The 26,132-nt window shown below is 48.4% G+C and overlaps 1 protein-coding gene across 2 annotated transcripts in view; it reads left to right on the top strand.

Annotated features, from left to right (window-relative positions):
• The window catches only part of ABCC1 (ATP binding cassette subfamily C member 1), a 193,459-nt gene that overhangs the window by 31,631 nt on the left and 135,696 nt on the right, over positions 1 to 26,132 (top strand). For both annotated transcript variants that reach the window (XR_004443005.1, XM_033235630.1), the window contains exons 2-3: positions 23,488 to 23,664; positions 25,740 to 25,865. Coding sequence is in view for 1 of the 2 variants with exons in the window: in XM_033235630.1 (XP_033091521.1) it covers positions 23,488 to 23,664; positions 25,740 to 25,865 (303 nt within the window). In the remaining variant the exon portion in view is untranslated. The remainder of the gene's footprint in view (positions 1 to 23,487; positions 23,665 to 25,739; positions 25,866 to 26,132) is intronic.

Below are 26,132 nucleotides of genomic sequence, written 5' to 3'. Positions count from 1 at the left end.
CCCTGGAACAGTGAGTTGGGCCTGGACCCACAAGCTGCAGTTGTGGAGATTGATCCATCTTGAGAGCTCTGACGTGGAATAGTTTCCAGCACAGTGAGATGGGATTGGGGCTGTATTCTGGAGATATCCCCTGGCTGCAGTTGGGAAGGAAATCATGAAACCTATTTGGAAGCTGGGGTTTTCACCCAGGTCATGCAAATAAGTATTTCTTAGGTGTGGAATGAACTGAGCAAATCACATGTCTTCTTATGGTACACTACACTTTTTTTATTTTTATTTTTTGGTTTTGAGACAGGGTCTTGCTCTGTCTCCCAGGCTGGAGAGCAGTGACATGATCATGGCTCACTGCAGCCTTGACTTCCCAGGTTCAAGCAATCCTCCTGCCTCTGCTTCCCAGGTAGCTGGGACTACAGGTGCCCACTACCATGCTTGGCTAATTTTGGTATTTTTAGTGGAGTCGGGTTTCATCATGTTGGCCAGGCTGGTCTCATAACTTCTGACCTCAAGTGATCCGCCCGCCTCAGCCTCCCAAAGTGCTGGGATTACACATACAAGCCATCGCGCCTGGCCTTTAGTGATATTTTAAAGACTAAATTCCCTTAGGTATGCCTGGGTCTGCATTTGTTACTACTGTTCTGTTTCTCACTGTGTATCTTGAGGTCATCAAAAGTAACCTGGGCCTTTTCCCTTGTTTCTGCCTCCTCAAGGCTTATGAGCCTAATAGCAAAGCCCGATTGTTGTGCGGGTCAGGCTTTTCATGTTTCCTTTAGCTTAAGAAGCAGTTTCTAAGGGTACTCATTGTGTCATTGTTTAGCAAAAGATGGGCAGCCTCCCAAGTGGCAGGCGGTAGGAGCTGGGGGAGTCAGTGGGTTCCACCCATTCTGTGGTGGGGTGAGATGCTCGCAGAAGGAAGTAAGACGAGGAAGCCCTTTGTGCACAGATGTGCGGCAGCCTCCAAGGGGTCCAGTTTTTAAGTGAAAACGTGAAGATCCACTTGGTGTATTTGCTATGATACCTCTGTAAAAAAGCAGACAAATAAGAATTACATGCTTATATTTGCTTGTATTCGTAAGGAATTCCAGAGGGACGCATGAGAAACTAAAAGAGGTGGTTACATTTGGGCAGAGTAACTTTTTACTGTTTAGCTTGATATATATGTATTTACTTTTTTTTTTTTTTTTTTTTTTGAGATGGAGTCTCGCCCTGTCACCAGGCTGGAGTGCAGTGGCACGATCTTGGCTCACTACGTCCTCTGCTTCCCAGGTTTAAGCAATTCTCCTGCCTCAGCCTCCTGAGTAGCTGCGCTCTTAGGGGCGCACCACCATGCCTGGCTAATTTTTTGTATCTTTAGTAGAGATGGGGTTTCACCTCGTTGGCTGGGCTGGTCTTGAACCCCTGACCTCGTGATCTGCCTGCCTTGGCCTCCCAAAGTGCTGGGATTACAGGCGTGAGCCACCATGCACGGCCTGTATATATATTATATAAACATGCACACACATGCTTACATACACACACACATTTTTAAAAAATTGAGTCATGGCCAGGTGCGGTGTGGGTCACACCTGTAATCCTAGCACTTTGGCAGGCGAAGGTGGGGGGATTGCCTGAGCTCAGGAGTTCGAGACCAGCCTGGGCAACATGGAGAAACCCCTTTTCTACAAAAATTGGCCAGGCGTGGTGGCATATACCTGTGGTCCCAGCTGCCTGGAAGTTGAGGTGGGAGGATTGCTTGAGCCTGGTAGGTAGAGGCTGCAGTGAGCCATGATCACGCCAGTGCACTCCAGCCTGGGTGACAGTGTGAGACCCTGTCTTAACAAAAAGAGTCATATATTGCCTATTTAAAAAATAAATTCCTATATTCCATCATCCCCAGCTTCTGCCGTTCTAAAGCATTTTCCTAAGCAGCTCCACTGTGTAGCGGGTATTTCAAAAAGGTGTTAGAAATGCCCCAGGAGGGCAGAACCTGGGGCTTCACTGGAGGTGCTGTTGGGCTCAGTCTAATGTCAAGGCAGGAGCATGGCAAGGGTATTGAGGTGTGAACAAGCATCACTCAGCAAGGTGACGCGTGTTCACGCCTCGATACCCTTGTTTCCCCACCAGCTCTATTTTTATTGCCTGCTCTGTTGGTTTCTTTTTCTTGTTTTTTTTTTTTTCTTTTGAGACTCAGTTTTGCTTTTATTGCCCAGGCTGGAGTGCAGTGGCACCATCTCAGCTCACTGCAACCTCCGCCTCCCGCGTTTAAGTGATTCTCCTGCCCCAGCCTCCCAAGTAGCTGGGACTACAGGTGTGTGCCACCATGCCCAGCTAATTTTTATATTTTTACTAGAGACGGGGTTTCTTCATGTTGGTCAGGTTGGTCTTGAATTCCTGACCTCAGGTGATCCTCCTGACCTCAGGTGATCCTCCTGCTTTGGGCTCGCAAAGTGCTGGGATTATAGGTGTAAGCCACTGTGCCCAGTCTCTATTGGTCTCTTATTGCTGGTATTGCCATAAACTTGGTGACTGAGAACAACACATATCACTCTAGTTCTCGGGGGTCAGAAGTCCAAAATGCATGACTGGTGTTCCTTCCGGAAGCTCCCAGGGACAATCCATGGCCTGGCCTTGTCCAGCCTCTAGAGGCCACCTGCATTCCTCAACTCGTGGCTTCATGTCCCTGCACCCCTGCTTGTATTGTCAAATCTCCTTTACTTTTTTTTTTTCTGACTCAGAATCTTGCTCTGTCCCTGAGGCTGGAATGCAATGGCGTGATCTCAGCTCACTGCAGTCTCTGCGTCCCAGGTTCAAGTGATTCTCCTGCCTCAGCTTCCCGAGTAGCTGGGATTATAGGTGCACACCACCATGCCCGGCTAATTTTTGTATTTTTAGTAGAGACGGGGTTTTACCGTGTTGGACAGGCTGGTCTCAAACTCCTGACCCTGGGTGATCCACCCGCCTCAGCCTCCCAAAGTACTGGGGTTATAGGCGTGAGCCCCCACGCCTGGCCTCAAATCTACTTTTCTGACTCAGATATTCCCACCGTCCTCTCGCCCCTTATAATTCCCTGTGATTACATTGGGCCTACCTGGATCATCTAGGACAGGGGTCCCCAACTCCTGGGCCATGAACCAGTAGCAAGTGGTCCGTGGCCTGTTAGGAACTGAGCCATGCAGCAGGAGCTGAGTGGCAGGCGAGCCAGCGTTCCCACCTGAGTTCCACCTCCTGTCAGATCAGTGGCCGCATTGGATTCTCATAGAAACTCGAACCCTATTGTGAACTGTGCATGCGGGGGACTTAGGCTGCGTGCTCCTTATGAGAATCTAATGCCTGATGATCTGAGGTGGAACAGTTTCATCCTGAAAGCCACCTGCCTCCATCCCTGGCAAAATTGTCTTCCACTAAATCCATCCCTGGTGCCAAAAAGCGTGGGAACTGCTGATCTGGGACATTCTCCCCATTCCAAAGTCTTTAATTATACCTGCCGAGTCCTTTTAGTTCTGGGGATGGGGATGTAGGCATCTTTAGAGGCTGTTCTGTGTACTGCTCCTGTGCAGCTTTGTTCCAGGCACATAGTAGGGGCCCAGTACATCGTTGTTGAATGACACAGTGAATCATTTGGTTAGGCTAGAGAATGTGGAAGGAGGCCAGGTGTAGTGGCTCACCGGTAATCCTGAAGCCAAGGCAGGTGAATCACTTGAGCTCAGGAGTTTGAGACCAGCCTGGACAACATGGTGAAACCCCATCTCTCCTAAAAATACAAAAATTAGTTGGGTGTGATAGTGTGTGTCTGTAGTCCCAGCTACTCAGGAGGCTGAGGCGGGAGGATCACGCGGGGTCAGGAGTCCAAGACCAGCTCAGAGGTGGAGGTTGCAGTGAGCTGAGATCATGGCACTGCGGTCCAGTCTGGCCAACAGAACGAGACCCTGTCTCAGAAAAAGAGAGAATGTGGAGGGATATAGCAAGAAGTGGATCTGGAAGTTTTAATAGTAGTGGAATTTATTGAGCACCTATTGTGTGCTCTGGCTCATATTTAATGAAGTGCTTGTTTGCATAATGTTAGTATTCCCATTTTACAGATGTGGAAACTGAGGTTTAGTTGCTGGCCTAGTATTACAGGGTGAGGAGCTGAAGCCCTATCTGCCTGACGAGGGGTGTATTGGGGGTGTAGACTAGAAACTTGGTCAGGGAGGGATTCTGTTCAAACATAGCTGCTTAGCTTTGACACTGTTGACATTTGGGGCCAGATATTTCCCGTCCTGGGGGCTGTCCTGTGCATTGTGACTGTTAAGCAGTATCCCTGGCCTCTGTCCACAAAGTACCAACAGCACTACCCTCTTCCCAAGTTGTGACAACCCAGGGTGTTTCCAAATGTTGTCACATGTCTCCTGAGGGACGAACTTGCCCCCACTTGAGAACCATGGTGTTAAAACATAGATCACGGCACATCAACTCCATGCTTTTCAGGTCACTCCGAGTGAAAGTCAAAATCCCTGCGATGGCCTGTGCGTCCTGTACTGACTGTCTCCTCCCTGCCTTCTGCCTTCCTCCCTGTCTTCACTGCTTGTTACTCTTGAGACCTGTTGGCCTCTCGGTGGTTTCTCAGAAATGCCAGGCCTGGTCTGACCTCAGGACCTTTGCACTGGCTGTTTTCTCTGCTTGGTGTGCCCTTCGTCCAGTTGGCCATTTGGTTTACTCCCTTGTTTCCTTCTATCCTGTATTTGTTTGTTTGTTTTTAATTGAGACGGAGTCTTGCTCTGTTGCCCAGGCTGGAGTGCAGTGGTACGATCTCGGCTCACTGCAACCTCCACCACCCGGGTTCAAGGGATTCTTGTGCCTCAGCCTCCTGAGGAGCTGGGATTACAGGCATGCACTACCCCACCCGGCTAATTTTTTGTATTTTTAGTAGAGACAGGGTTTCGCTCTGTAGGCCAGGCTGGGCCTTGAACTCCTGGCCTCAAGTGATCCACTTGTCTTGGCCTCCCAAAGTGCTGGGATTATAGGCGTGAGCCACTGTGCCTGGCTCAATCCTGTGTTTAAATACCCATCCTCAGCAAGGCCTGCCCTCTTCTCTGAGTCCTTTTTATCACACATGTCTTCATATCCTCTCCCTTCTAAACCATCTGTCTCTTCTCTTTAGGCTGTCAGCTCCCGGAGGGCTGGCCTTTGGTCCCCACCTTTCACTGCTGGGCCCTCAGCCCTGGGAACCGTGCTCTGTAAATGGATGAATGCTGTCTGTCCTGTTACTGCTATGTCCCCAGACATATCCCTATGCCCAGCACATGCCTGACCCCTCACAAGACCCTGGAACATGACTAAGGGATTTATCTGGTGAAGCATGAGAGTCTGATAAGAGGAGAGGAAGTGGCTGGGGAGCAACCTTGCAAAGATAGCCACGGCTAGATGGAGAAAACGATGACGAGTGTCAGCTTCACAGGACGGGCCTCCCACGAGAGGCCTCATGGTGCTTGGGAGAGTTGGGGTGAAAGCAGGTTGGAGGAAGATGCTTGCTGCTGACATTTGGGCAGTGTGATGGGCAGCCTGACCTCTGCTTTCTTTTCAGTGCTTAACAGCATTGAAGCCCTGTTAAGACAGGATCCTTAGGGCTGGCCACAGTGGCTCATCCTTGTAATCCGAGCACTTTGGGAGCCTGAGGTGAGAGGATCATTTGATCCCCAGGAGTTCGAGGCCAGACTGGGCAACATAGCAAGACCCCATCTCTGAAAAAAAAAATACAAAAATTAACCAGGCTTGGTGGTGTGTACTTCTAGTCCCAGCTACTTGAGAGGCTGAGGCAGGAGGATCACTTGAGCCTGGGAGTTCAAAGCTGTAATTACATGATTGCACTCCAGCCAAGGAGACAGAGCAAGACTCTGTCTCACAAAAAAAAAAAAAGACTTAGTTTTGCATGTAACTGTGTTGAGTTCTGCGTCTTGAACATGAGGATTTGTGGTACCTGCCTGGATGGAGCAAGGACGGCCGTGCCCCTGCCTTCCTGGGTGTTAGGGATAAGCCTGGAAATTGTCCCTGTGATGTTACTGGGCTTTATTCTTAGCTCTGCTGAGTTAGGGGGCAGGGTGGGGTGCAGCATGCCAGGGCTTGTCACCGCCCACGCGATGCTGACTCTAGCCGCCTTCCTCTCACCCCATGCCCCTGCTAGCCGTGCTTGCCTCCTGCTGTGTTGGGGCCAGGAGACTTTAGCCTTTCTCCAGATCTTTTCAGGACTGCAGTGGGAAAATGAATGCCGCATGCTGTGTCTTTAAACAGGATTAATGTTCAGAGGCCCAGCGGGTGCCCTGACCTAACCACGGGCCTCTTGGACTTCTTTTCTCAGCTTTTCTTGGCTTCTGAGCTGTCCCTTTGCAGCGCTGTTTCTGAGCCTGGTGTTCAGGAGCAGCCTCTCACCTTGCCTTTTGCCCCTCGAAGCCCAGTCTGTTCCTTGGTTGGTTGTGCGGAAGAATTGCTGGGGTTTGAATCCAGGACCCTCAAGGTCCTGCCCCTGTGACTCGTGGGACTTCTTCTCACCTGTTTGTCTCTGCGTTCCTCTCTGTAAGGTGGGAGTCATTACAGTACCTTCCTCATAGACTGCTAGGGTGATAAAATGGCACAATGTACATGAAACCTGAACACAGTGCCTGGTACGCAGTCAGTGCTTAGAAAGAGTTGTGATTTTACTTTTATTTCTTTTTCTTTGAGACGTGGTCTCATTCTCTGACCCAGGCTGGAGTGCATTAGCATAATCATGTCTCACTGCAGCTTCCCACTCCTGGGCTCAAGCGAGCCTCCCACCTCAGCCTCCCAAGTAGCTGGGATTACAGGTGTGAGCCACTGTGCCTGGCACCATTCAGCAATTTTTTTTTTTTTTTTGTAACAGAATCTGGCTCTGTCACCCAGGCTGGAGTACAGTGGTGTGATTTCAGCTCACTGCAACCTCTGCCTTCCAGGTTCAAGTGATTCTCCTGCCTCAGCCTCCCGAGTAGCTGGGATTACAGGCGCCCACCACCACACTTGGCTAATTTTTGTATTTTTAGTAGATAAGTGGTTTCGCCATCTTGGCCAGGCTGATCTTGAACTCCTGACTTTGAGTGATCCACCCTCCTTGGCCTCCTAACATGCTGGGATTATAGGCGTGAGGCACCACACCCAGCCATCAGCAAATTTTTAAGTATACAATATAGTATCGTGAGCTATAGGCACTATACTGTACAGTAGACCCTAGGACTGACTGACTCATCTTGCATTACCAAAACTTAGTATGCTTTGACTAACACCTCCCTGTTGCCCCTACCAGCAGCTCCTTGCAACTACCATTCTGTTCTCTGCTTTTATGAGTTGATCTTTTTTAGATGTCACATGTGAGTGAGATCTTGCAGTGTTTGTCTTCCTGTGCCTGGCTTTTTTCAATTTAACATAATGTTCTCCGGGCGCATCTATGTTGTTGCAAATGGCAGAATTTCTTTCCTTTTTAAGGCTGAGCGACATTCCATGGCATGTATGGATCACGTTTTCTTTGTCCACTTGACTACAGATAGACATTTAGTTGTCTCCATCTTGATTGTTGTGAATGACGCTCCAGTGAACACAGAGTGCAGTTATTTCTCCAGGGCCCATGTGTGGCTGAGATTAGGAGATCACCACTGTCGTCTCCAGTTCAGCGGTGCTAGTGCCTCTTGGTGTTTAGTGTCTAACTCAAGGGAGTGGAATTTTGGGTGTCTCAGGGTCTAGGGCCACCTGTGCCTCTAAATCACAGGGAAGCTGTGTGTGTGTGTGTTTGTGTGTGTGTGTTGGGGGCAGGGGTATGGGTGTGTGGTGGAGTGAATCTGATTTCTCTTCTTTCCCTTTTCTTAGTTTTCCATTGGCAAAACAGAGCGCCACTCCAGACCCCTTTCGGTCTTGCAATATGCATGAAAAGTACAGGGCTTGTTCTGCAAAAGAAACGTAGCCCCAGCGAGCTCAGGGTTGAGTGAAATTCCACAAGGACGGCACCTCTCGGCTCTTCTGGGGCCTCTGGACTCAGCTTCAGGGCAGAGCTCAGTGTCGCCAAGCAGAACCCCCACTGCGGGCAGAGCTGCAGGGCCATCAGCATTCATTAGGTGAATCTGCAAGTGTAGACTCTGTGGTGCCACGAAGCAGCATCTGGTACTCACTGTACATGTCTCGGGATGGTATCTAAGTCAGACATCCTTGCATCCCCACTTACGGCCTGTGTGCTGTTGGAGCAGTTCCTTCACCTTGCTGGTCCTCACCTTTCTCCTAGGGTTACGGGGAGAAGTAAATGTGCTAACGCCATACACGCCGACCCAGCAGTCGCCTTGAACCAGGCTTCTCTGTCACCTGTTTCATTGCCTTGACAATGGCTGCAGCCACCTTGCCCATCTCCCCTAGGATCTTCTCCTAAGGTCTCTTAATACAGGGGTCCCCAATTCCCAGAGCACGGACTGGTACCAGTTCATGCCCTGTTAGGAACCAGGCCAGAGGCCACACAGCAGGAAGTGAGCGGCAGGCGAGCGTGCAAGACTTCATCTGTATTTAGAGTTGCTCCCCATCTTTTGCATCACTGCCTGAGCTCTGCCTCCTGTCAGATCAGCGGTGGCATTAGATTCTCATAGGAGCGCGAACCCTATTATGAACTGTGCGTACAAGGGATTGAGGCTGCGTGCTCCTTATGAGAATCCAGTGCCTGATGATCTGTCACTGTCACCCATCACCCCCCAGATGGGACCATCTAGTTGTGGGAAAACAAGCTCAGGGCTCCCACTGATTCTACATGATGGTGAGTTGTATAATTATTTCATTATATATTACAGTGTAATCGTAGAAATAAGGTGCAGAAAACCGTAATGTGCTCGAATCATCCCCTACCTTGTCTGTGGAAAAATCGTCTTCCACAAAACCCATCCTTGCTGCCGAAAAGGCAACCGCTATCTTTTTTTTCTTTTGAGATGGAGTCTTGCTCTGTTTCTCAGGCTGGGGTGCACTGGCACAATCTCAGCTCACTGCAGCCTCCACCTCCCGGGTTCCAGCGATTCTCCTGCCTCAGCATCCTGGGTAGCTGGGATTACAGGCACATGGCACCACGCCTGGCTAATTTTTGTATTTTTAGTAGAGACGCGGTTTCACCATGTTGGCCAGGCTGGTCTCGAACTCCTAACCTCAGGTGATCCGCCCGCCACGGCCTCCCAAAGTGCTGGGATTACAGGCGTGAGCCACTGTGCTTGGCCAGGGACCACTGTCTTAATATGTGAATTAGGCGATGCCATGCCTCTGCTTAATGCCCTCCCAGGACCTCCTGTGAGAATTAGAACGAAAAATCCATACTCTGTACCGTGACTCCAAGATCGGCTCTGCCGTGGCCCCTGGTGACTTCTCCTCCCGCTCCGTCTTGGGTCCTGGCTCATTGCTGCAGCCACCCACCCCCCTGACTGTGGCCTTTGCCTGTGCTATCTCTGCCTGGTATGTGCTTCCTAAAATCTTTGCACAGCCAGCTCTTCCTGACCCTTCCAGTCTGCGGGGATGTCATCTGCTCAGACCCCCACTCCGGTGCTTCCTGTCCTGACACCCCTTCTCTTTCCTTCACGGCAGGTACCGCTCTTTGTCATTAAGTTCTTATCTGTGAACTTTCATCTTTGATGGACTATGCATCTTAAGAGGGCAGAGATATCGTTTCTGATTTCCCCCCATGCCTGTGACTAGCCCCGGTCTAGGCACATAGTAGGTGCTCAATAAACAGTCATCAAATGATCAATTGAATGCATGAATGCATGACAGGAACCCTGCACTTGTGTGTGTGAATCCATCTCTTGGCTGCTAGGAACAACAGCTCCTGGAACCTGGCGCTTGGGTCACCTTACTGAACCCTCGTGATAACTCTGTGATAGGTGCGTTCTAGAAATAGTCTCATTTCACAGATGAAGAAATCAAGGCCTGGTGAGGTGAACTGACTTGCTTTAGGGCAGTGGGGATGACTTTGCCTCTCTGGAGATACTTGACAATGTCTAGAGACAGTTTTGGTTGTCACAACTTGAGGAGGTGGGGAGTGCCATTATCATCTAGTGGTAGAGGCCAGCGATGCCACTCAGTATCTTACAGTGCACAGGATGGCCCCCTACAACCAAGAATTATTTGGGCTCAAATATCAGCGGTTCTGAGGTTGAAGAAGCCCTGCTTGAGGGCACACATCTGTAAGTGGTGGAGATGGGAACCTAGATCCTGAACCTTGTATTGTTTAACCACTACCCTGCACTGCTCACATTCGGGGCTGGGTGGGTGGCAGGAGTTGTAGAATGTTTCCATGTCTGAGTCAAAATCTTGCTTCTCTGCTCTGGAGAGATGTGTTTGGAATCTGTGAGGCCTGAGGCCATTCACTTGATCTCTGGCCCTGGAGATCTTGCCTCCAAGCCACCTCAGGCTCCATCTGTCTGCCATGCACCTTGCAAACGCCTTAGAATTCTGGCTGGGTGTGGTGGCTCACACCTCTAATCCTGGCACTCTGGGAGGCCGAGTCGGGCAGACTGCTTGAGTTCAAGACCAGCCTGGGCAACATGGTAAAACCCTGGATCTACGAAAGATACAAAAATTAGCCAGGCATGGTGGTGCGTGCCTGTAGTCCCAGCTACTGGGGAGGCTGAGGCAGGAAGTTTGCTGGAGCCCAGGACATAGAGGCTGCAGTGAGTTGTGATGGTGCCACTGCACTCAAGCCTGGGCAACAGAGTGAGAGCCTGTCTCAAAAAACAAAACCAGCCAACCAACCAAACAAAAAGGCCTTAGTGTTCCAAGCACCTGGTTTAGAGGTGGTGGAACTCAGTGTCAGACTCTCCGTGGGTTCAAATCCTGGCTCTGTTTCTTTTAGGTTTACGAGCCCAAGCCATTTACATAAACTCTCTGGACCTCGGAGCCCTTGTCAGGAAAGGGGAGAGTTTTAATCGTCCTGACTTTGTAGGGCTGTTGGAAAGTTTAAATGGACTATGCTTGGGAAGCACTTATCACCGTGCCTGGCGCGGTCACTCTGGCTGTTATTATTGGCACCCAATAAATACATGCTTTCTTTTTGTTTCCAACTCAGCATTTAGAAATGTCCTACCCTTCAATTCCTGCTGCTGCTATTTATTTATTTGAAGTGCGAACTGGCTTTCTTATTATTATTTTAGAAATAATGCATGCAGAGGAGAAAATTCAAACAGTACAAAAGATAATAAAACAAAAATTAATAGTTGCCTTCCTCTCCCTCGTTTCAGGCCTACCCCCTGCAGATTAATTAGCTTTTTTTCCTTTTTTTTTTTTTTTTTGATATTAAGTCTTGCTCTGTTGCCCAGGCTGGAGTGCAATGGCATGATTTTGGCACACTGCAACCTCTGCCTCCTGGGTTCAAGTGATTCTCCTGCCTCAGCCTCCCAAGTAGCTGGGATAGAGCGGATCATGAGGTCAGGAATGTGACACCAGCCTAGCCAACATGGTGAAACCCCGTCTTTCCTAAAAATGCAACAATTAGCCAGGCATGGTGGCAGCCACCTGTAATCCCAGCTACTTGGGAGGCTAAGGCAGGAGAATCGCTTGAACTTGGGAGGCGGAAGTTGCAGTGAGCTGAGATCACATTATACTCCAGCCTGGGCGACAAGAGTGAAACCCCGTCTCAAAAACAAAACATCAGATTCCTGACTGTATGCTGCTTGTAGATTATGTATGACCAGGCCTATTTCTGTATCTGTAAAATGGGTTAGGTTATAGTACCTGAATCCTAGAGTTGTGTGTGAGGATGAAATGTAACGTGAAACACTTAGAGTGGTGCTTGGGTGATGCAACTAATGAATCTTCCCTCTTACTCTTTCTATAGACACAGGGTGGCACAGATTTCTTCATTTCTTTCCGCACTTTGCTGAAATGTCACCTTGGCCCAGAGGCCCTTTCTGTCTACCTGATACAGAACTAGCACCTGCCCGCCCACCGTTATGCTTCATCCACTTTCTTCTTCTTCAAGCCATTTGCTCCCGTTGGGCATACATAGTTTTTTTTTTTTTTTTTTTTTAACCTATTTGTAGTTTTGGCCTCTTCCATACAATGAAACTGTGTGAGACTGGAGACTTTACTTGCACATGACCTTGGCACATGGTAGAAGTCCCTGATAAATGTCCACTGAGCAAGAGGAACCTGACTGTTGCAAGTTACTTATTTATTTATTTTTGAGACAGGGTCTCAATCTTTTGCCTAGGCTGGAGTTTGGTGGTGCAGTCATAGCTCACTGCAGCGTCGAAGTCCTGGGCTTAAGTGATCCTCCTTCATCAGCCTCTTGAGTAGCTGGGACTAAAGGCAAGCATCGTCACATCTGGCTACTTTTTAATTTTTTTATTTGTAGAGCAGGGGGAGTCTCGCTCCATTGCCAACTTTGGTCTCGAACTCCTGGGCTCAAGTGATCCTCCTGCCTCGGCCTCCCAAAGTGTTGGGATTACAGGTGTGCATCACCATGCCCAGCTAAGTTTTTTTTTTTTTTTTTTTTTGAGATGGCGTCTCACTCTGTTGCCCAGGCTGGACTGCAGTGGCGTGATCTCGGCTTACCACAACCTCCACCTCCCGGGTTCAAGCGATCCTCCTGCCTCAGCCTCCGGAGTAGCTGGGATTACAGGCACACACCACCATGCCCGGCTAATTTTTGTACATTTAGTAGAGAGGGGGTTTCACTATGTTGACCAGGCTGGTCTCGAACTCCTGACCTCGTGATCTGCCCACCTTGGTCTCCCAAAGTGCTGGGATTATAGGTGTGAACCACTGCACCCGGCCAGCTAAGTTTTTAAATTTTTTTGTACAGACACAGTCTGTGTTGCCCAAGCTGATCTGAAACTCCTGGCCTCAAGCTGTCCTCCCACCTCAGCCTCCTGAAGCGCTGTGATACATAGGCATGAGCCACTGCACCCTGCGGGGTGTGAGTTATTGAGATGTTTGAACTGGGAGTGGATGCTCAGGCCTCAGTGGAACTCGTGGTACACAGTAGGTTCTCATTACCTCCATCAGTGGCAGTTGAGATTCGTAATCACTTTTTCTGCCTGTTGTCTGCCCCATCCTCTCTGTGGCCTTCTCTCCTGTCCTGGAGTTGGCTGACTGGGTCCCTGGCAGGGCTACTTGCCTTATCCCTGCAGGCCCTGGCGGAGCGTCTGTCCAGAATCTGTGCCATCCGGATGGGAGCAGTAGGGGTGTAGGGGAAAGTTAGTGAGCCGCCAGGTGCACGAGGACTTCCAAGATAATCACGGCTGAACCAGGAAGGCAGGTCAAAGCCAGGGTCACGTACAGGAAGGAGGTCGGCACCAGGGTCATGTATAAGAAGACTTAGATCAATGCCTGGTGCCTTAGTCATCATCATTCAGCCCAGAAAAGATGACGCCATGCAATAGGAATTTTATGAATGCACGAAGGTCAGGGGCCACTCAGACTTGGACGGGGTCCTGAGCTTCTTGAGTGTCAGAACTGAGGGCATGGAGATACAAGAACTTGACCAAGCTGGTGAGGTGTCCCGCAAAGAGAAGCCGCTGTTGGAGGGAACTGGGACCTGGGGGGGACATGAGCTTTCTCTCTCTCTTTTTTTTTTTTTTTTTTTGAGATGGAGTCTTGCTCTATTGCCCAGGCTGGAATGCAATGGTTCAATCTTGGCTCACTGCAACCTCTGCCTCCCGGGTTCAAGCGATTCTCCTGCCTTAGCCTCCCAAGTAGCTGGGACTACAGGCCTGTGCCACCACGCCCGGCTAATTTTTTTGTGTTTTTAGTAGAGACGGGGTTTCACCATGTTAGCCAGGATGGTCTTCATCTACTGACCTCGTGATCCACCTGCCTTGGCCTCCCAAAGTGCTGGGATTACAGACGTGAGACACCATACCTGGCCGACGTGCACTTTCTCTATGAAGATTTCCATGGGCCAGGTTAGGGGCAGGGCCTGGGCTGGTGCAGTGACTGGTGACCGTGTTCTTCAGAACTCATCTCTTGTGGCTGAATTGCGTGTTGGACAGTTGGGTTCTTCTGATTCTGCTCAGAGAGTGGTGGGCCTGGCTGGATTTCCCTAGATTAGGAAGCAGCCTTGGGTAGCTGTGATTCTCAGAGTTGTGAACAGCAAGTGGCCTGCAGACTCCCGGGGATCATCCCTTTCTTGAGTCTTTCGATACTGCCCAGTATTCACCGTTTTTCCCAGAAGCCTCCAGTAGTGACAGTCGCGCTTCTTACCTCCTGGAGTTGTTAAAGAAGGACACATTAGGGTCCTTGCCAGTAAGGAACACCCAAGAGGCCTCGATACTTTTTCTTTTTTCTTTTTTTTTTGGAGACAAAGTCTCGCTCTGTCACCCAGGCTGGAGGACAATGACCTGATCTTGCTCACTGCAACCTCCACCTCCCGGGTTCAGGCGATTCTTGTGCCTCAGCCTCCCGACTAGCCGGGATTACAGGCATTTGGCACCATGACCGGCTAATGTTTTGTATTTTTTAGTAGGGATGGGGTTTCACTATGTTGGCCAGGCTGGTCTCGAACTCCTGACCTCAAGTGATCTGCCCTCCCCAGCCTCCCAAAGTGCTGGGATTTCAGGTGTGACCCACTGCGCCCAGCCCCGATACTTTTTTTTCCCTTTGAGACAGAGTCTCTTACTCTGTCACTCAGGCTGGAGTGCAGTGGGACGATCTTAGCTCACTGCAGCCTCAACCCCCTAGGCTCAAAAGATCCTCCCACCTCAGCCTCCTGAGTAGAGGGGACTACACGTCTGCACTACCACGCCTGGATAATGTTTAAATTTTTTTGTGAAGACAGGGTCTTACTATGTTGCCCAGGCTTTTCTTGAACTCCTGAGCTCAAGCAATCCTCCCGTCTCAGCCTGCCAAAGTGCTGGGTTTACAGGTGTGAGCCACTGTGCCTGGTCCCCAGATGCTCTTAGCTTTGTGACCTACGCTGTTGGCCGCTGTAGGGGCCGTGATGGAGGTGATGTGGGGGTGGATGGCAAGGGTGACCCATGTTGGCTGCTTTCTGCAATAGTCAAAGTTCATGGTCAGAGTCAGATTTCCTCTTGTGATGCCTTCCTTCCGCTCCCTCCCACAGCTACCCTCTGGGTCTGAGCTGGCCATCTGGCTCTGAGCAGGAAGCTTGCTTGTGCTCTTCAATTTGCTTGCTGCAGAGGAAACACCTTCCTTTGCTCAGTGTTTCCTGACCTCTCCTTCCCTGGAGTTCCGGTATCCTTAAATGCTCTCTGGTTTCTTCTGTAGCTTACTTTCTTGCTTGAAAGGACAACTTTTCTTCATCCTTTAAAATTCTTATCTCTGGGCAATACCGTGGTGGTGGCAGTGGTGATTATTACTAACTGTTAGTATCTGCTTCTACGGTTTATTGTCTCTAGACTGTATCAGCATCTGGCACGCATTGTCCCATTGAATCCTTTCCAGAACTCTTCCAAATGATGTGTTTTCCTGACTTTTAAAAAAAATTTAAAAAAAAATTTTAAATAAATGGGGTCTTGCCGGGTGCAGTGGCTCATGCCTGTAATCCCAACACTTTGGGAGGCTGAGGTGGGCGGATCACCTGAGGTCGGGAATTCAAGACCAGCCTGGCTAACACAGTGAAACCCTGTCTCTACTAAAAATACAACAAATTAGACGGGCATGGTGACAGGTGCCTGTAGTCCCAGCTACTTGGCAAGCTGAGGCAGGAGAATAGCTTGAACCTGGGAGGCGGAGGTTGCGGTGAGCTGAGATCTTGCCATTGCACTCCAGCCTGGGCAACAAGAGCGAAATTCCGTCTTATATAAAAAAAAAAAAAAAGAAAGAAAGAAATGGGGTCTCACCGTGTTGCCCAGGCTGGTCTAGAACTCCTGGGCTCAGGCTGTCCTCCCATTTCGGTCTCCCAAATTGCTGGGATTAAAGGTGTGAGTCTCTGTGCCCAGGCTTTTCTTTCTCCCTTTCGCTTTCCCTTTCTATCTTTCTTTTCCCTCCTTCCTTCCTCCCTCCCCTTCCCTTCCCTTTCTCCCCTCTTCTCCCCTCCCCTCCTTCCCTCCCGTCCTCCCTTCCTTCCTTTCTTCCTTTCTTTTTGAGCCTGAGTCTAGCTTTGTCACCCAGGCTGGAGTGCAATGGCACAATCTCGGCTCACTGCAACCTCTGCTTCCCAGGTTCCAGGGATTCTTCTGCCTCAGCCTCCCGAGTAGCTGGGACTACAGGTGCTTGCTACCACACTGGCTAATTTTTGTATTTTTAGTAGAGATGGGGTTTCACCATATTGGCCAGGATAGTCTCAATCTCCTGACCTTGTGATCCGCCCGCCTCGGCCTCCCAAGTGCTGAGATTACAGATGTGAGCCACTACGCCTGGCCTTCCTTTTTTTTTTTTTTTTTTTTTTTTTGAGACAAGTGCTCACTCTGTCACCCAGGTTGGAGTGTAGTGGTGTGATTACAGCTCACGGCAGCGTCTAGCTCCCAAGGCTCAGGTGATCCTCCTGCTTCAGCCCACTGAGTAACTGGGATTATAGGCGAGTGCCACCCCACCTGGCTAAGTTTTTGCGTTTTTAGTAGAGACGGGTTTTGCCATGTTGTCCAGGCTGGCTTTCAACTCCTGGGCTCAAGCGATCCACCTGCGCCGACCTCCCAACGTGCCAGGATTACAGGTGTGAGCCATCGTGCTCAGCTTTTCTGACTCTTTTTACTGATCAGGAGACTGACGCTTGGAGAAATTAAGTGACTTCCCTAGGTTCACATGGGGTCAAGGCCTGAATTTGAATCTACATCTGCTCGATTAGGAAGTGAGCGGTCATAGCTAGTCTGTACCTGAATGGATTATTTAATTGTTAAAATTTTTCAAAATAATTATTTAAAAAAAAACACACGAGGTATCATTATGTTTCCCAGGCTGGTCTTGAACTCCTGGGCTCAAGTGATCCTCCTGCCTTGGCCTCCCAAAGTGCTGAGATTAGAAATGCAAACTGCTGTGCCCAGCCAGATTATTACTTAATTACCAAAACAACAACAACAATAACCAAACCAAACAAAGGAGGAAATTGATGGTGGACAAGTAAGAAGATCATTGCAAAGGTTGGGGGCAGATTATTTGGGGAGTGTGGAGGAAGCTTTTTAAATGAGGTACCTGAGTTGGGTTTTGAAGGATGAATAAGAGTTTGTTAGGGCAGAAAGACATTGCAGAGAGAGAATCTAGCAAGAGATGACTGAAGGAACCATTTATTTGACCAGCAGCTGGTAACTGCCTTGAAGGCAGGACTCACAGCCTTTCTGAATCTCCAGTGCCTGAAACAGTGTCTAGAACATTATCTGACAACAAACTTGGTAAATACTTCCTTAAGTAAATGCCTGAGTTGGCACATCTGGGGAACAGGTTGAGAGAAATTGTAGGAGAAGCAGATGGGACGTGAATGTAGAAGGAAGGCCTCATGGATCACTGCAAGGATTGGTTCTTAAAAGCAATAGGGAGCCATGGGAAGTTGTTTCCCAGCAGAAGAGAGATGGCCACTAGATCTGCCCTATGTATTAATGTAAATGTCTAAGTCTATGAATTGTCCTCTGAGCAGGAAAACCTGATTGCTTTTAAATACATATGGAAAGACCCTCAGTTTTACTCATGATAAAGAGAAAAGGAACTTAAAACTACAGAGAGAGATTTTTCACCTCAGATTGGCAGAGGTCAGAAACTTGTAACCTGCTGTGCTTTGTGAAGTAATTGCCTTTGTACCTCATGAGCTGAAGTATGAATTGATGTTCCCCATTTGGAGGGCAGTGTCTGTCTAAATGTTACTGTATACACACTTTGACCTGGCAGGTTCATTTTTTGAAAGTTTGTGTATATATGAGACAGAGCCTCATTATGTTGCCCAGGGTGGTCTCAAACTGCTGGGCTCATGGGATCCTCCTACCTGGGCCTCCCAAAGTGCTGGCGTTACAGATGGGAGCCACCACACCTGACCGAGAAAGTGATCTTACCAACACTTGTTTGAGTGTGAAATAAGGCTCCTCCCAGGCTGTTTATTCAATGCTGCACTGTTTGTAAGAGCAATAACAATGCCAAGTCCCCAGGAGACATATGGAAGTCAAGTTCATCCCTACAATAGAATACAAAACAGCCATAACAAAGAGTGAGGAAACTGTTCATGTATACTGCGGAATGATCTTTAAAATCTGTGATTAAGAGAAAAAAGCAAAAGTACAGAACATTATGTAATGTATGCTTCCTTCCATTTGATAACAGAAGATATATATTTACTTTTGTTATTTTTGTATAAAATATTTTGTGAAAGAAGACATAAACCCATGATCGTTGCCTCTAGAGAGAAGAACTGAGGGGAGGGGCTTAGGGAATGGAATGAGAAGACTTGTCCCTTTTACCTTTTTGTTCAAAAGAAATATCAAGAATAAAACACATCTATGTTACTGATAAAGATCAGTTTCGAAAGCCTGTGTGTGGTGGTTCACACCTGTGATCCCAGCACTGTGGGAGGCCAAGGCAAGTGGATTGCTTGAGCTCAGGAGTTTGGGACCAGCCTGAGCAACATGGCAAAACCCCATTTCTACTAAAAATACAGAATTAGCTGGGCATGGTGGTGTGTGCCTGTGGTCCTAGCTACTCAAGAGGCTGAGGTGGAAGGATTGCTGGAGCCCGGGAGGTTGAGGCTGCAGTGAGCTACGATTGTGCCACTGCATCCCAGCCTGAGCAACAGAGTGAGATCTTGTCTCCAAAAAAAAAAAAAAAAAAAAAAAGTTCAGTTTTTAATATTAGCTAAGTAAACAAAAAAGCAAGGTATAGAACAGGGTATCATGGTGCCTTTTGGGGCTACAAATAGGTCGTATCTGGAATATATCTGGAAGAATGTAAGATGTTAGCAATGGTAGCTTTCCTGTAGGGTAGGAATGGGGGGCTTAGTTTGGGGAGAAAGACATACTTTTCACTGTATACCTTTTTGAGTAATTTGAAAGAGTTTTAGCACACAAATATATTACCTATTAAAAATAATCACAAAGAGAGGGAGATATGGGTGGATGAATGGATGGATGGTTGAGTGGGTAGGTGGATACATAGGTGAATGGATTGGTTGGTGAATGGGTGAACTGGTGGGTGGATGGATTGATGGATGAATGAATTAGTAGGTGGATAGGGTGGATGGGTGAATTGGTGGATGGATGAATGAATTGGTGGGTGGGTGGATGGATGGATGAACTGGTGGGTGGGTGGATGGATTGATAGGTGAATGAATTGGTAGGTGGGTAGAGTGGATGGATGAATTGGTGGATGGGTAGGTGGATGGATGAATGAATTGGTGGGTTGGTGGATGGGTGGATGAATTGGTAGGTGAGTAGGTAAATGGATGAATTGGTTGGGGGGGTGGATGGATGGATGCATTGGTGGGTGGGTGGGTGGATGGATGGATGGGTGGATGGGTTCATGGCTGGTTGATAAATATATCTGTGGGTATACATATGGATGTGTACATAGATAATTCTCTGGCTATGGTGGGGAGGACTGGCTGTAGTAGGGAGGACTCAGTAGGACCAGGAGAGGCTGGAGACAGGAAAGAGTTAGGAAGCAATTGCAGTAGTCCTGGGAAGGAATAATGTGGGGCTAGGATCAGGTCAATTAAATGTTTAACATTGGAACTATGTCTCTTGTATACATAACTGCATATGTCAAGTCTTGGTATTATTTTCTTTCTAGCAGGGCAAATTCCTTTGGAATGAGATTTTACTGGTAACTGCTCAGAAGCTGTTCTGTATATAATGACCACCAACAGTTTAATCCTTTTTTCAGCCATCACCTTAGGAATTAACAGTAGGGTGAAATAAATTAAAATAATCAGTCTTTCAGATGTCTTGCCTTCTCCACGATCAACTTCTTCTTTACAAGGCTGTGTTCCAAATGTGCCAGGCCAAAAAGACTTTTTAGGGTTTGTATCTTGATGTTTCCTAGCTAAATCTCTTTGTGTGTGTTGGCCTTGTAAGGTTTACTTTTTTTTTTTTTTTTTTTTTGAGATGGAGACTCACTATGTTGCCTGGGCTGGAGTGCAGTGGTGCCATCTTGGCTTACTACAACCTCTGCCTCCTGGGTTTAGGTGACTCTCCTGCCTGAGCCTCCTGAGTAGCTGGGATCACAGACGTGCACTACCATGCCTGGGTAATTATTATGTTTTTAGTAGAGATAGTGGTTTCACTATGTTGGCCAGGCTTGTTTCAAACTCCTCACCACCTGCCTAGGCCTCCTAAAGTGCTGGGATTATAGGCATGAGCCACCGTGCCCGACCTGATAACTAGATCTTTTAATTATTGGAACATGTGTATTTTGATCAGATTGACACTTTTTTTTTTTTTTAAGTGAAGTGATCTTATTTCCTTCATTTCTCATTTTTAACTTTTTTTTTGACATGGCTTTAGAGCTGTGTGGAGCTGTAAGGGTCTGGATTCCTTGACATTCCATGGGGGTCTCAGGTGGTCGTGGGAGGGCTATTGGAATCAGAGCTATTTGGAGGGTGCATAGGCCGGTTGCATGGGAAGTCTGGGGAAGAAGTGGGTTTTTTGGGGACGGCAGCCAACTGGACAACTGGGCCTGATCTAAAGACTGGCCCCTCCCAGCTCCTAGTGATAGTCATATACCAGGAATAGGGGCCCAGCGCCACCAGATTTTCGGATTTTTTTTTTAAGACATAGTCTTGCTCTGTCGCCAGGCTGGAGTGGAGTGGCACGATATTGGCTCACTGCAACCTCTGCCTCCCAGGTTCAAGCGATTCCCCTGCCTCAGCCTCCTGAGTAGCTGGGACTACAGGCGTGCACCACCAAGCCTGGCTAATTTTTTGTATTTAGTAGAGATGAGGTTTTACCATGTTGGCCAGGAGGGTCTTGATCTCCTGACTTTGTGATCCTCCTGCCTCAGCCTCCCAAAGTGCTGGGATGACAGTCGTGAGCCACCACGCCCGAAGATTTTCTGATTTTTAAAGTTATGCCAGAGACTGGGCACAGTGGCTCAGGCCTGTCATTCCAACACTTCGGGAGGCCGAGGGTGGCAGATCACCTGAGGTTTAGGACTTGGAGACCAGACTGGCCAACATGGTAAAACCTTGTCTCTACTAAAAATTCAAAAAAAATTAGCCGAGCGGGGTGGCACGTGACTGTAGTCCTAGCTACTTAGGAGGTTGAGGCAGGAGAATCACTTGAACCCGGGAAGCAGAGGTTGCAGTGAGCCAAGATCGCTTGAACCTGGGAAGCGGAGATTGCAGTAGCTGAGATCACGCCACTGCATTCCAGTCTGGGCAACAAAGCAAGACTCTGTCAAAAAAATAAAAATAAAATAAAAAGCCGGAAATCAAAATTTAAATGTTGGAATCTAATCTAATCTTTTTTTTTTTTTTTTAAATAAAAAGTATTCCTAAAACAACAGCAATAACAACAAGCCATCTATGGGCCACACTGTGGGTGGGGAAACCTGTTTTGTACCTCTTATCCAATCTAACTGTGGTGGAGACAGGAAATTGAGATCCCGAAAAGAGTAGTGAGTTTTCCCAAAGTTGTTCGGTCAGTTGCCAGATTATGGCTTCAATTACATGGAAATTCTTCCGCTGGGCATGGTGGTGCATACCTGTAGTATAGCTGCTTGGGAGGCAAAGGTGGGAGGATTGCTTGAGCCCAAAAGTTCAAGGCACAGGTAGCTGTGATCTTGCCACCACACTTCAGCCTGGGCAATAGAGCAAGACCTCATTTCAAAAAAAGAAAAATTTAAATTCTTCATTACAGAACAACTGATGGTGGAGGTTTATTCTTGGGCAGGTACATATCTGATCTATCTATGTGTGTATCTATCTATGAATTTATCTATTTGGCACAGCTCTTTAACAAAATACAGGCTTTTTTTTTTTTTTTTTTTAAAGAGTAATTGAAACAAAATTTGTTTCCAAGGCTGGACAGCTCAGTGGTAAAATGCAGACTTGAACCACATTGCCTGAGTTTGAATTCAGCCCCAGAGCTTCCCAGCTGTGTGATACTGGACACAGTATTTAACCCTTCTCTGCCTGACTTTCACATCTGAAAAAGGAGATGATAAAAATACTTATAGAATGAAAGGAGATAATACACATGAGGTACTTAGAATAAAGCCCGGCACACAACTGCAATTTGGTTGTTGTCCCTGGTGGTGGTGGTGATGGTGATGATGGTTATGGTGATAGTGGGGGGGGTGGTGGGGAGTGGTGGTGATGGTGGTGGTGGTGATATTGGTGATGGTGATGATGGCGGTGGTGTGATGGTTGTGATGATGGCAGCAGTAGTGATGATGGCAGTAGTGGTGGGGGTGGTGGTGGTCGTGGTGGTGATGGCGTTGGTGGTGATGGCAGTGGTGGCAGTGATATTGGTGGTGGTGGTGATGGCGGTAGTATTGGTGATGGTGGTGGTGGTGGTGATAGCGACGGTGGTGATGGCGATAGTGGTGATGGCGTTGGTGTTGGCAGTGATATTGGTGGTGATGGTGGTGATGGTGATGGTGGTGATGGTGGTGATGATGGCGGTGGTATGGGGTTGGCAGTGATATTGGTGGTGGTTATGGCAGTGGTGATGATGGTGGTGATGATATTGGTGGTGATGGTGGTGTTGGTGGTGACAATGGTGGTGATGGCGGTGGTGGTGGTGGTGGCAGTGGTATTGGTATTGGTGGTGGTGATGATGGTCATAGTGGGGGAGGTGATGGTGATGAATGAAGATGATTAGAAAGCCCTCAGTTCACAAGGTCAGAGTGATCTAGATGACACAGGTTCTTCGGTTATACGAGAATATCCTTCAGCGTTCCTTTAAATGGCTGTCTCCATCTTTTATACTACAGTGGGACTTGCCACAGGTTCTGGGGGCTGTTAATGTCACATGAGATGCTACATACCTTTTTGTTGGTGAGGTTTTTTTTGTGTGTATGCACTGTTTGTGTGGTGTGTGTGTGTGTGTGTGTGAGAGAGAGAGAGAGAGAGAGAGAGAGAGGGTCTCGCTCTGTTGCCCAGGTTGTAGTGCAGTGGCATGATCTCAGCTCACTGCAACTTCCACCTTGCAGGCTCAGGCAGTCCTCCCACTTCAGCCTCCTGAGTGACTGGGAATACAGGCACGTTCCATGCTCAGCCATTTTTTTGTGTTTTTCATAGAGGCAGCATCTCACGGTGTTGACTAGGCTCATCTCGAACTCCTGGCCTAAAGTGGTCTGCCCACTTGGCCTCCCAAAGTGCTGGGATTACAGGCATGAGCCACGCATCTGATTTGTATGCTCCTGCTAAGAGAGCTTTATTTTTATTAATTTTGAAACAGGGTCTCTGCTGCTCAGGTGGGAGTGCAGAAGACACCACATACCTTTATCCCTCGTTCCTTGTTTCTTAGTCTTTCTGGCTACTGATCTTTTGAGTTTGTGTGTTCATCCTGAGAGGTCCTTGGATATATAGGAGCCTTGTCTGTTTATTCAAACCCCATGGCAGCTGGTTTCACGCTCCAGGTGAGCTCCTGTCGTCTGGGGTGTGTCCTGCTGACCCCTCGCCTGTGTTTGTGTTCGCAGGACTGGAATGTCACATGGTATACCAGCAACCCTGACTTCACCAAGTGCTTTCAGAACACGGTCCTCGTGTGGGTGCCTTGTTTTTACCTCTGGGCCTGTTTCCCCTTCTACTTCCTCTATCTCTCCCGACATGACCGGGGCTACATTCAGATGACACTTCTCAACAAAACCAAAACTGTAAGTCACCAGGGGGTTTTGTTGTGGGGGGCAGGGAGGTGCACCTGGATGGGGAGTGGTGGTTGGTGAGAACTGACATTTCTCTTCTAGTTAGTTGGCTCTAAGTTCCTTCCTCTAGAAGGCAGAAGAATAATGTGGGAGGTGAAAACTGGAGCTCTGGAGACAAACATGGGTACAAATCTTGGCTCTGCCGCTTAGTATTTGGCCTGGAGCAAATTTTTTAACCTTCCCAAGCCTCAGTTTCCCTGTTTATGCAACAGGAATGATAGGATTGTTCTCAAGGCATTACTGGGAGATTATCAGCTCTTCCCCTCTTACTGGGGTCATCTCCTTTTTATTTAATTAAATATATGTATATAGATTTTTTTCTGGCCAATTTTTAATTTATTTTTTGTAGAGAGAGGGGTCTTGCTGTGTTGCCCAGGCTGGTCTTGAAACCTGGCCTCAAGCAGTCCTCCTGCCTTGGTTTCCCAAAGTACTCGGATTACAGGTGTGAACCCCCACGCCTGGCCCCTAATTTTTTTTGTTTTAAAGTTGGCTTTTATTTTGAAATAATTTAAAGCTGCAGGAAAATTGCAATAATGAGCCGGGCGTGGTGGCTTACGCCTGTAATTGCAGCACTTTGGGAGGCCAAGACGGGCGAATCACTTGAGGCCAGGATTTCGAGACCAGCCAGGCCAACATGGTGAACCCCGTCTCTACGAAAAATATAAAAATGAGCTGGGTGTGGTGGCACATGCCTGTAATCTTAGCTACTTGGGAGGCTGAGGGGGGAGGATCCCCTGAACCTAGGAGGCGGAGGTTGCAGCGAAGTGAGATTGTGCCACTGCACTCTAGCCTGGGCAACAGAGCGAGACTGCTTCTCAAAAAAAAAAAAAAAAGTTGCGATAATGATACCAGGAACTGCCGCCTGATTTTCTCTATCCATCACTCATAGTCACTGTTTTTTTTTTTTTTTTTTTTTTTTTTTTGAGACGGAGTCTCGCTCTGTCGCCCGGGCTGGAGTGCAGTGGCCGGATCTCAGCTCACTGCAAGCTCCGCCTCCCGGGTTTACGCCATTCTCCGGCCTCAGCCTCCCGAGTAGCTGGGACTACAGGTGCCCGCCACCTCGCCCGGCTAGTTTTTTGTATTTTTAGTAGAGACGGGGTTTCACCGTGTTAGCCAGGATGGTCTCGATCTCCTGACCTCGTGATCCGCCCGTCTCGGCCTCCCAAAGTGCTGGGATTACAGGCTTGAGCCACCGCGCCCAGCGCCCCCCTTTTTTTTTTTTTTAAGATGGTGTTGCTCTGTCATCTGGGCTGGAGTGCAATGGTATGATCACAGCATACTGCAACCTTGAACTCGTGGCTCAAGCCATCCTGCCTCAGCTTTTTGAGTAGCTAGTAGCTGGGACTACAGGCATACGCCACCATGCCTGGCTAATTTAAAACAATTTTTTGTAGAGACAGGGTCTCGCTTTGTTGCCCAAGCTGTTCTCAAAGTCCTGGCTTCCAGTGATCCTCCTGCCTCGGCCTCCCAAAGTGCTGATATTACAGGCATGAATCCGGCCTGTATTCACTGATTTTTTTAACCTTTTGCTACATTTGTTTTATCATGAGCTTTTGTTCTCTCTCTATATATGCATGCCATAATTTATTTTTTCTGAATCATTTGAGAATGGATGCACCTTGAGACATATGCCACCCACAGAGGACCCTCAGTAAATACTGGTTGAATGAATGGTTGTCGTGGAGGGCTTTCTTGTGCAGTGTGCTGGGGTTGAAGCTAGAGATGGGCTGTGGGCTGAGCTCTTGAGTGTTCAGGCAATGGGGAGCATGGTGACCAGACAAACAGTCCTGTTGGAGGCAGTGGGGCAGAGCAAGCCGGTTACAGACCGTCACGTGCCGGCCTGGATGCCACCTCACCCTACTGAGGACTTGTCCTTATCCCAGAGGATATGTGCCATGCCCTAGGACTGTGGCTGATAGCCTGAAGGCTGGCTGCTTCCCCTACCCCTGGGGCTGAGCTGTTTGTGCAGGCCCTGCGGGAGGTTCCAGTGCTGTCTGTTGTAGGACGTGTATGTGCTTCTCTTCCAGGCCTTGGGATTTTTGCTGTGGATCGTCTGCTGGGCAGACCTCTTCTACTCTTTCTGGGAAAGAAGTCGGGGCATATTCCTGGCCCCAGTGTTTCTGGTCAGCCCAACTCTCTTGGGCATCACCATGGTAAGTAGGAGCTGGCTGTGACCCCTGGGCCATCTGCTGGGCTCAGTGGAGACCAAAAGTAGTAACTGGCGTTTAGAAATATAAAGACACAGGCTGGGTATGGTGGCTCATGCCTGTAATCCCAGCACTATGGGAGGCTGAGACTCAGGTGGATCACTTGAGGTCAGGAGTTCGAGACGAGCCTGGCCAACATGGCAAAACCCCATCTTTACTAAAAATACATACATACATGTATGAGATATATATGTATATGAGAGAGATATATAT

The sequence above is a fragment of the Trachypithecus francoisi genome, unplaced genomic scaffold (genome assembly GCF_009764315.1).
Source record: "Trachypithecus francoisi isolate TF-2019V2 unplaced genomic scaffold, Tfra_2.0 Lachesis_group15, whole genome shotgun sequence".
Classification (NCBI taxonomy): Eukaryota; Metazoa; Chordata; class Mammalia; order Primates; family Cercopithecidae; genus Trachypithecus; species Trachypithecus francoisi.
This window is presented reverse-complemented; position numbering and strand designations above follow the sequence as displayed.